The sequence below is a fragment of the Antrostomus carolinensis genome, unplaced genomic scaffold, assembly GCF_000700745.2.
Source record: "Antrostomus carolinensis isolate BGI_N321 unplaced genomic scaffold, ASM70074v2 scaffold15610, whole genome shotgun sequence".
Lineage (NCBI taxonomy): Eukaryota > Metazoa > Chordata > Aves > Caprimulgiformes > Caprimulgidae > Antrostomus > Antrostomus carolinensis.
Window position 1 is genome coordinate 4,043 of NW_010290699.1, and position 11,597 is coordinate 15,639.

The window sequence follows — 11,597 nt, forward strand, 5'->3', positions numbered from 1 at the left end:
TGTTTGCTTTCAGGAAAAGTGATTAATCAAACAGCAGTGAAGGAAGCATAGATTTCAAAAGGGGTTTTAGCTGATGCTTATGCAATCCTGGGCTAAAATCCACAGATGCAGAAGAGATGATAGGAGTTAGTTACCATTTTGATTTCAGGATGCTTACCGAGTGCCATCTAGTGTTTGCTTTCTGATTCAAAAGAAGTGAAACAGCGGTTTTAGACAACTGCCTTTTCCTGTAATTGCATAAAGGGCATGGTTTATAATCATACTTTTATTTGAAACTTTTATGGAAGACTTTCTGGAAAGGAAACTATAAGGGATACTATTTTCCTGAGACTAAGAAATAAAAAACAACGGAGGCTTCAAACAGTTTTTACTCCTGTAGTTTTTTATAAAGTTTCTTGAATCCAACAGCTGAATTTTATTTCTGTTTTTGGTGTTTTTTTTCCAGATCATGTATGGAACACTAGTTTCCATTATAGTTCTACGATCTGTTTATATAGTATTATGGTAAGTAACCGTATAATTCAGCATTGTAAGATATAACTTAGTATTTGCATCTGGTTTTGGTGGCCTTAACATGAGAAATGGGGAATGGCAAGATTTCTTTACCTAGGTATTTAATGTTAACTCATGTGCTCTGCTTGGTTGGAAGGGAATGGCTCATTTCCTTGATTTTTTTTTGGAAGAAACTGGGATAATATTAAACAAAACTGAGATGTCTATGCTTATGATCAGTGTTCACTGCCAGGTGTTCTGCTAGTGGCTTCAACTCTTAGCCTGGGACTTCAAGTGAAATGTGGTTTCTATCTTAATATTGCTGAGGAATGTGAAATCTATTACCAGTGTCCAAACTCTAATGATGATACTTGGAGAGAGGTGAGAGTAAGACTGCAAAGCTGAACCATTGGTTAATATTTTCCTTTCCTCTTCCCTACTCAAGTAAAATTCAAATGTAAAAGATAATACACAAAAGGTTAAATGTTACAGTTTTGACTAGGTAAAGTTAGGTATGTGTTATGGAAATTGAAATAAAAATAATTTATAACAAAAAAAAAAGGTATTAGAAATATTAGGAGACATTGAGAAGCATTAGAGTCATCAGAGCACAGACTTGGTGAGTAAAAGTGAATAAAAAGGAATTGAATCAGTATTTTAGTGAACCTTTAGCTCTCAGGAGCTCAGTTGGTTGCCCCTTCCTGTCTCTCTCCCATGATTAGTTGGTCTTTTCATGTGTTTGGGGATTGCCCTTCAAAATTCCTGATTTCTCTCTCCTGTCTTCATCCTGAATATGCTGTTGCTTTAACTTGTATTTCAAGTTACACACGTATCTGTTCAAGAACACAAGGAAGAATTTAACACAAGGTGTGAATTTAAAGTGGATTCATTGAATCACCTTCCAAATGCAATTTCAGTTGATTTGTTTTCACTTTCCCCAAGAAATCCCCACAGACCGAGTGTAAATGTTCACAGACTTTTATTAAGCAAGAAGAACTTAAAACTGGTAGCGTGTTGATTGCAGCTTTAGAAACAATCGTCAATTTAAAGGCATTTTTTGATCATGGAAATTTTAATCCTAACCTAGAGATCTTAAGTGATGTTACCTTAATTCACTTTCAAGGGAAATTAAGTTGAATCAAGCTCAGATCATTTAAATTTTATCCTTTTACAAGGATTTAGCACACTTCTAGTCACGTAGATTAAATTTCTTTCTGTCTGTACAGACAAACCCTTGGGCCTGTTATCTTTCCTGTTCTGCAAATTCCACACCCTTGTGCATTCTCATTATTTCTGAAGCATTTCATTGTCTTCTGTCACTATCAATAACACCACCATCCCCCCCTCCCCTCCTTCCCAGGGTATCATTGATTGCTTTCCTCCAACAAAGTCTGTCTTTGAAGTTCCACCTACTTTTTCGCTTCAGTTTTAGGGGTTTGGAGTTTATTTTCTTAATTAACTAGATCACTTCATTGCAATGTGTCCCTACAAAGACTTGCTTCCCCCTTTGGTTATTTTGTGCAAACTGGTTAGTAGGTTGGGATGGAGAGAGAAGTAGGTTTAAACTACTAAATTTTAACTAAGCTACTACTAATTTTAAAGTAGTTCTGCTAGAGAAGCTGTGCCAACCTTAAGGTCCCCTTTGTTTTCTCAAAAAGTCATCCCCAAGTACACTTCTGGGTTTATTTCCTCTGCGTTGCTACATATCCCTGTCTTTCCATTGACAGCACTAGCACTTGTCCAAGGCTGTTTCAGCTTATGTATTGACCCTGTTTTAACTTAGATATTGACCCTGTTTTCTGCTTATTTTGTTTCTTACTTCCTTAATATGTATTAGCTTCCTGTCACTCAGATTTCTTAGTGCAGGGCGTAAAGTCAACTTTTCAGTGGTGGCCAGTGACAGGACAAGGGGCAATGGGCACAAACTGGAGCACAGGAAGTTCCCTCTGAAGATGTAGAAAAACTTCTCCACTGTGAGGGTGCCAGAGCCCTAGGACAGGCTGCCCAGAGAGGGTGTGGAGTCTCCATCTCTGGAGATGTTCAAAACCCACCTGGACACTTTCCTGTGCAACCTGCTCTAGGTGAATCTGCTTTGGCAGGGGGGTTGGACTGGATGATCTCCTGAGGTCCCTTCCAACCCCCACCACGCTGTGATTCTGTGAAGTCACTCTGAGTTTAGAGTAAAAATCTCAAAGAACAGGGTGTTATTCCTTCCAGGCTGCTCCCTCCTCCTATTCTCAGTTATTGCTGCTCCTGCCTGTTTCCCCCACACTTTTCACCTCTTTCTTGGGTCTGCTTCCTTCCCAAGGTTACAACTTGGCAAATATTGTTGTCCACAAAGCATGTTCCACATTAATAAGTGATGCCAGCCTCTCTCTCATGCTTTCATAAAACACCACCATTTATTCCCTGAACAATTTTAGCTATAATTACCTAATTACCAGCAGGTATAACACACCATTTAGTGTTCTTCCATGTCCTGGGCTTGCTTATGTCTCTAGAGCACTGGGTTAGGAATATCACAGTGTAGTGTCTGCCATGTACCACCTGGTTCTCCATGCATTTATTAGACTAAATAAATAAGAATTTTGCTAGTTGATATTGGCAGTACACTTGTTGTGGACATGTACAACTTGTATCTGGTTAGCTTGGATGCCAGTGCTCACAGCTCTTGAACACACGTTGTGTATAACACAGTGGAGAAAAAGCAGCTCAAGAATGTGTTTTAACCCAGAATCTAAACTGTGCATTTATAATGCTTAAAAATAACTGGAGCAGTATTTCATGGCAGCCTCTTAGGTTTGGAATTGAGTTTTGCTTTTGGGATTGTCTTATTAGTGGGAAAGAAGCAAATGCTACCAATTCCCATGAAGTTTACAATTCCATAGTCCAACCTGAATGAGGATAGTGAGGTTAAATTTGTTAATGATTTATTTAATTGCATCTGATTTTTCAATATGTCTTCCATATCCTAAAAGAGATTTTTTTTTTCTCCCAAAATGAAACTGTCGTTTTTCCATCCCTATAAAATTCAACATGAAATTACTGTTTTCTAAAACCATTCATTCACTTGGTTAGTTGTTGGTCACATTGGTCTATGTCCACAAAAGACTACAGTCATATTGAAATTAAACAGGTCCCCTAGGGTAGGGATATCATGTGTTGGAAAAGAGCCTCTTCTTTTAGGAGAGTCCTAATTTGTAACATGACTATTTTTTAACTGAAAGATTATACATGGGAATCAGAATGGTTAGTATTGGAAGGGACCTTAAAGCTCATCTAGTTCCAACCCCCCTGCCAGCAGCAGGGACACCTTCCACTAGACCAGGAATGAAGAACTAGTATCTTTTAGCCAACTTCAATTTTCCCACTTACCCGTTGCATTAGGAGGGAGCAGTACTTAGGGGAACAATTAGAATTACAGAAGTAAAACATTTAAAAAGACCAATCTCAGAGAATGTGAATGCAGGAGAGAAGGTAAAATACAGTACTTAAATAGATGAGTTTTGAAGTCAATGTTTTTCCTTTTGGGAAAAAAAAATATAATAAAGCAGTTTATTTGTATGTAAAAGTATTTATGTATGTTACATAAAAGCTACCTTTAAAGATCTTGAACTGAACTTTACATTATTTCTCTTTCTCTCTGTCTTTCTAGGGTATACCCCTGGCTTAGAGGTCTAGGCTATACATCTTTAACTGTATTTTTAATGGGATTTTTTCTCTGGAATGTGGACAACATTTTCTGTGATAAATTGAGGTGAGTTCTTTGACTTTGTCTGGGTGACTCTTAATAGTCTTTTAGCATAAAGCTTTGGTTTTTTTCTGTGGTGTATATTCAAGTCCATCTCATGGTATGTATGGTGCACTGCGTACAAAACATTCACAAGGTTTTTATCCACTTTGCTCATGACTAGATTCAGCACTCAGCAGTTTTTAATGGTTTTTTTAAATCCATTAATGGATTTATTTTTAAAATAATTGATATTTCTCTTTAACCTCAATTTAAATTGAGAGAAAGTAATGCCACTGAAGTAATTTTGAGGATCTGCAGCTTACCAAAGCCTGCTATTCACACTTGATTTCATCTGAATGAGTTTTTTATCTTGCTTTTTTTAGTTTCTGCTCTTGCCATTTCCCAGGAAAATATCAAAAGCAGTAGTTTTTCAGGTTAAAGAAATATCTATTGCAATATATCTGTCATCAATAAACAACAGCTGTTTGAGCATCTCAGAAAGAACAGTAACTCTGTGAGCCAATACACTGTGCTTGGCTGTCACTATTAGCCTGAAGTCTTCTGGCTTAGCACTTGTAGAGGAGGCCAGGAAAGACTTCCTCTCTGTTTGGTGTGTTGCCAAATGAGGTAAAAAAGGCTTCCAGTCAAAGCTTGTAGGAGCCCACCATCTCATCATATGGCCCATCTGTGCAAGAAAGAACACCAGTCCAACAGGTTGGTCTCCTAATGTGTGTTCTTCTGGAAGTGGACAACTGCACCTTGCTTTTGCTTAGTTGTGATGCCTGTGTTCCACCACAGGCTGGAGGAGATGGAAAGCTTGATGCCACCATCCAGGAAATCCATTCTTGACTGTCTAATATACTGTTATGCCACAGAATCTGTGGTGTACAGAATTGTCTTAGAATCACAGAATGTTGTGAGTCGGAAGGACCCACAAGGATCATCGAGTCCAACTCCTGTCCCTGCACAGGACAAGCCCAACATTCACACCATGTCCCTGAGGGCCTTGGCCAAATGCTGCTGGAATCTTGTCAGGCTTGGTGCCATGAGCACCTCCCTGGGGAGCCTGTTCCAGTGCTCCACCACCCTCTGCCTCAAGAACCTTTTCCTCATGGCCAACCTCCACCTCCTAGTAGGTTGCTTTGTCAGGGTGGGATCATGGTGTGCTATGAAGGAATCTACTACTTTCCATCTGTCCCTTTTGGCTCTGTAGTCCTTACACTAAGTCCTTGCCCAATTGAAAGTTAACTCCAACAGAGTTTTCTTGAAACTTTTTTTTTTTGAAAATATAGATGTACTGACTATAATCCACAGTGCCTCATCCCTAGAAACACTTGATACAGATGGCACAGAGAAGTTATTTGCCAGCACAAGTGCGTGTACAGTGACTTTGCCAATATTGGCATCAGGGTGGATTTTTGCAGCTGCATCACATCACTGGTGAGATCATAACCCCCGATTCACTAAACCTGCTGAGCTGCTGCAGGTCCTTGGGGCTTTTGGACTTGTTTCTAGGCTCAAAGATAACACCAGCTGCTGAAGCACTTTTTTCCATCTGTATTTTGCAAAGGGAAAAAAAAAAAAAGTTAGTATATTTCCTGTAATACTTGTATGGTTATGGTGCTGGAAAAAAAAGAAATACACTTGTTTACTACCTTTAATCAGATGCCTGCAGAATCTTGAATTTTTCTGAGTGAATTGTAATTCAAAATTTTGGAGAAAATATATTCCAGTTCCTTGTAATTTTTTATTCTCTAAAGAACTTGTGAATCATCCACCTACCTGCTCTTTTTGGTTTTAATGTTCAAAAATATATTTTGGTTCAATTTTTCTTTTTCCATATTTCATTAAATTTGGAGCTGAATTAAAAATAAATAAATAAATGATAAAAAGATCTGTAGCATTCAAATTCCCTGGTTGGATCCATGCACTTTTGAACTTGAACTCTGAGATTTCCTGCTATCTAAAAGTTCAGAGGCTGTGGCAGGGTGACAGTCTGTGTGTTCCACTATGTCATTCCCTGGCTGACTGAATCGAAGCTCTGTGTTCATATTTGTGACTGAGCAGCTCTGGAAACTAAGCAGTAGCTCAGGGATTAGCATTTAGTCAGGGAGACTGAGCACTATAACATCAAGCAGTAAATATGTATTACAGAAAATGCAGATTTTTTTTTTCCCTTAACACCTGCGATCATTGTTTTCCCTTTTTTATTTTGACTGAATGTGAAATGAAAGTCAAAAAAGAAGACAGGCAGATGCAAACATTTGCTCTACCATCAACCAAAATAGGCATTATCTGCAGAAGCCTAATGAGCAGGAGAAATCAGGGCAATGTAGTTCCTTCCCTTTCTTTCTCTATTTTCATCCCTTAAACTCTTCCCAAGTAGCTCACACTCCATAACCCTGCAAAACACAAAGCATGTTGGGGGAGTATTTCAGGCTCTCAACTTTCATTGCTTCCTCACTAAACACCCTTTTTGTCCCTGTTTTGGAGTACACCAGAGGAAGGCAAGCTAAGCTTCCATGGAGCTGGAGAATAGGTGGTGTGATTGCCAAATGTAAAGTCATGATACCTGATGGATCCCATTTCCTGTCTCAGACTTTAAACTCAACATTTCTTCCTATGGACAGTACTTCACGGGGTTTTGAGGAGGAGAATGGTAGAACTCATTTGGGACCGTAGGATGCCATGAATATTATTACCTGAAATTTGAGTTCAGAAGTAGCTGATCACTCATTGTATGAAGAAGTGTGTGCTTTCTTTAAATGTGTAAGAAAGTCAGTTTGCTAATATGTTTCTATACTGGTGTTATGTGGGGGTTTCACTTGACTAGCACTGGGAACACAGCCACTCACTTAGTCCTTCCCACCCCCAGGGGATAGGGGAGAGAATTGGGGGTAAGGAGACTTGTAGGTTGAGATAAGAACAATTTAATAAATGAAATAAAATTTAAAATAATAATGATATTAAAATAGTAATGATGGTAATAATAGTAGTAAAATATGCCAACGAGTGACACCCAGTGCCATTGCTCACCACCCGCTGACCAAGCCCGGCCCATTCCCAGATCACGATCCCGGAGGAGCGACAATCCCGACCCGAAACCGCAATCCCGGGAGAGCCAGAGCCCGAGCCAAAGCCAGAGAGAGCAAGAGAGGAAGAGCCCCTCATGGATCTCCTGCCCATGGGGGACAGGAGATGGAACAGCCCCTTGGCAGAGCCCAGTGCCCACTGAGCTCATTAATTACAATATTCCTCACCCCTCTTAGATCTTGCACTTGTGGACGGACAAAGACAAAGTCCTTCACTTCCAGCAACAAAAATGAAAACACTGGGATGTTCTCAGCGTTTCTCTCCTAATAAATTCCAGGCTGAAAGCAAAACACAGCACTATTCTAGCTACTAAAAAGAAACTCAGCTCTGTTCTAGGTACAAACCAGGACACAGTATAAGATGTAACCACTGTTCCTCACCTGCTGAAAGCCTGACTACATGAAACCTGGCTCGTGAAGCACATGCATGAAATACAGAAGCACTAATGTGTGATCTGATAATCAAGCACTGTGATTTGAGATTGCTTAGCTTGGAGAAAAACAAACAAACAAACCAAAAAACATTGCATGATGTGTCTTTCTTCCAGAGCACTACGAGAGAAGATGCCTCCTGTTGTGGGAGCTGTGACACAGTTTCATGCATGGTGGCATATTCTTACAGGCCTGGGTTCTTACCTTCATATCCTCCTAAGGTAGGAAGTATTTTCTAAATTGGATGTTCATAAAGCAGTTTTAGGAGTTTTTCCAGCTTCAGATTTACTTCAAAATAGCCAGAAGAGGAGAAAAATTACTTCTTATTAAACTGGAGGGAGGTTTTTTTTTCCTCTTTGCAACTAATCTAAAAACTCTGTAATTTATATTCTACAAAATGTAATCATTAATTTTTAAACACTCATGGTTCTTCAGGAAAATGCAATTCAAAAATGGGAACCCTGTAGCAGTTGTACTGCAAAAACTATTTGACAGTTTATTAATTTGAAAATATAAGTTATTAATACTTTTCTGGTCCTGAGCAGCAATCCTGAAGTACTTAAACATGTTTAATTTTAGAAGCATAACTAATCTTTTTGATAGGCACTGTTGCTCCTGAATACTAGCAGGCATCATGCTGTAGAGCAGAAGGGTTGGAGCAGAGCTGTTCCCAGAAGGGCAGGATATTAGTTTAGAAGGAGACTTAAATGAGAACCTAAGTTAGCAAGTCTGCAGCCAGCAGATTTTTTTTTTATCTCTGTTTTTACTCTATACCACCATCTAGTGGAACCAGGAACAAAAGTAGAATTTAAACTGGAATCAACAATTTCTGTAGTTTATTATGTAATTAAATAATGTTTTTTACCATTTAACCAGAAGAGAATGTCTGTTTACCAGATACATTCTATGTAGTTGAGAAAAACTGATCAGTTTTTCTGTGTCTAACACAGTATTCTCCTTTTTTTTGTCAGATGTTAAAATAGCTAGTAAAAAGAAAATGCAAGGAAAATAAGTACATTTCCAGTAGCTGTTCTGATAGCTTTTTTAATATATATACATATATGTGTGTATGTATATCTGGATGTGTGCCTATATGTACTTGTGTGTGTGTATATATATATATATGTATATGTAAAAATCATAGAAACATAGAACAGTTTGGGTTGGAAGGGACGTTAAAGATCATCCAGTTCCAACCCCCCTGCCAGCAGCAGGGACACCTTCCACTAGACCAGGTTGCTCAAAGCCTCATCCAACCTGGCCTTCAACACTTCCAGGGAGGGGGCATCCACAAGTTCCTTGGGCAACTTGTTCCAGTGTCTGACCACCCTCAAAAAAAAAAATATACCTATATATATATATATATGTACATAAAATATATCATGGTGTGTGGAAAACAGCTGCTCCATTTCAGCTGACAGGTTCTCTGCTGCCTTAAACAGCTTGAAATATCTTTTGAAGAATATTCCTTACTGATGCAGTCAGCTTGGATAGCAGAGGCAAGGATTTTCCAGCATGCTGCACAGAGAAAATAATTTGAGTTTGTGTCCTCTAGCCTTGGGGAATGTGCAGATGCCTGATTTGTCTGTCCTGCCTCAATGAACTACTTTCCCTGCAGTAGTTTCCCTAGTATTATTTCCTTAGCTACACAGTGGCGTCAGGGCCACCAGGATGATCCGAGGGCTGGAGCACCTCTCCTATAAGGACAGGCTGAGAGAGTTGGGGCTGTTCAGCCTGGAGAAGAGAAGGCTCCAGGGAGATCTTATAGCGGCCTCCCAGTACCTGAAGGGGCTACAAGAAAGCTGGGGAGGGACTTTTCATAAGGGCAGTTAATGACAAAACAAGGGGAAATGGGTTTAAACTGAAAGAGGGGAGGTTTAGATGAGATATTAGGAAGAAGTTCTTCACTGTGAGGGTGGTCAGACACTGGAAGAGGTTGCCCAAGGAAGTTGTGGCTGCTCCTCCCTGGAAGTGTTGAAGGCCAGGCTGGATGAGGCTTTGAGCAACGTGGTCTAGTGGAAGGTGTCCCTGCTGATGGCAGGGGGGTTGGAACTGGATGATCTTTAAGGTCCCTTCCAACCCTAACCATTCTATGATTCTATGATTCTGTCACCTATGTCTGCTTAAAAAAAAGTGAGGTCATACACAGGAAAACATCTGCTGAGGGGAGAAGGTTTCTTAAGAACAGAAATGAGATACAGAATCAAGCTACGCTGCTTCCCCACCCCCCTTTAACATCTGCTGTATTTTGTGGCACCCTGATTTAATTTCGTCCTTTGAAAATGACAGGTTTTAGTCTTTTCCATAGTGGAGAGAGCATTTACTTCTCTGGGTTTCTGTCTTTCTCCCCACATAGGTGATAGGGTAGATTAGTTTGCACATCATAGTCTAGCACAGAGGGATTTATTGTAGGCTAATGTCTCCTGTTTTTCATAAATCTAGGCAGAATGGATAGCTCTGCAATCACAGAAGCAATTCTTTTCTAGTTGGAATATAAAACTGGGATTAGTACATCATTATTATTTTATATGCTGTCTTATACATGAATTTTTAAGCACACTTGTCTCCTTTTCCTCAGTTTGTACACAAGGACGCTTTTCCTGAAACACAGGCCAAAGGTGAAGGTAAGCAAGCAATATTTTGTGTCCATTAATACACTGAAGCATTTGGATATCTGGTGCTTTGAACTTGCATTGGGGCTCACTGATTATTCCTGTTAGGGTTATTATCTTTGTTTTCTACTTCCAACCCAAGAAATGCAGTTGAAATGATGGTTAGCAGTATTTGGTTTTTATTCCAAGAGACATAATATTCCAGGAAATCTTTTTCCCTCTTCCTGTTTTTGTTTTGTTTTTTTTTTCTTTTAACAGTTTGTTTTTGGAATATGGCCTGTTCTTCTTGTGGAGCCACCCAAGAAGCTTTGACTGAGACCTAGGCAGTCGCATGCGATCACCCAGCCTGGCTGAAAAAAGCAATTCAACAGTTATTATGGCTGAAGTGTCAAAACTAAGGATCAATTCAAGTACCAGTGCTGTAAAAGGACTTCTGTGTGTTACTAGGCCAGCTGGCCAGAACAGAACAAAGAGTTGACACACTAGGGGAATAATGTTTAGTACAGCTTTATTCTAAGTTGTTAAAACAAAGATTAAGACACAATATTTTTATGTATATATTGTATAGCTGATGATACTGAGCTAATATTTCGTGCTGGTCACAGAAAACTAACCATTTTTGAAGTGGATTGCATATGTTTTTCATTCAGTTGTTGTTCTTTCTGTGGTTTAAACTAATATTAGTAACTGAATGACAAAACCAGGCCATTGATGGCCAAGCTAAGCATTTGTGTGGCCTATAGTGAACTGAATGCTTAACCTGAACTACTTTAATCTTGCACTTTTATACAATTAATGAAGTATGTAATGACTGGTTTAGGGCTTTATTCTATCTTGCTTTTTCACAGCCTCCTTTGGAATTTATATTTTAAGCAAAACAGTTGGAATAACTGTGCCATTTAATTCATTTTGTACCAAGCTTCTATTTTCTCCTTAGTCCAACTGAGGTACATCATGGAGGATGTTCCAGGGTGTGACCAGCAGAAGACACTTAAGATGGTGAAGCATTACAGGGGGTTCTTGTTTGTGTGTGGAAACTGAATTCCTAATTTGCTTGACCAGTAATCTGTCAGGAGACTGCAAGGTGACTATATAAACACAAGAAACACTTTTTAAATTTTTTATAATTATTTCTTACATGCCTCCCTTTTCTGTCCCTGCTTTTTACTGTTCTTCTTGTGGAGCCTAGATTGACAGACACCTTAGATGTGTGCTAGTTCAGCTTTGGATGAATCT

The 11,597-nt window shown here is 39.2% G+C and overlaps 1 protein-coding gene across 1 annotated transcript; it reads left to right on the forward strand.

The window, feature by feature from the left end:
- Nucleotides 1-439: 439 nt before the first annotated feature.
- Nucleotides 440-11,591, forward strand: ACER3 (alkaline ceramidase 3; the record flags this gene model as incomplete). The annotated part of the gene is made up of 5 exons (XM_010174197.1): nt 440-504; nt 4,148-4,249; nt 7,866-7,970; nt 10,328-10,373; nt 10,620-11,591. Coding segments are annotated over 5 exons (372 nt in total), but the record flags the coding sequence as incomplete, so codon positions are not given.
- Between the last annotated feature and the right edge of the window lie 6 nt (nt 11,592-11,597).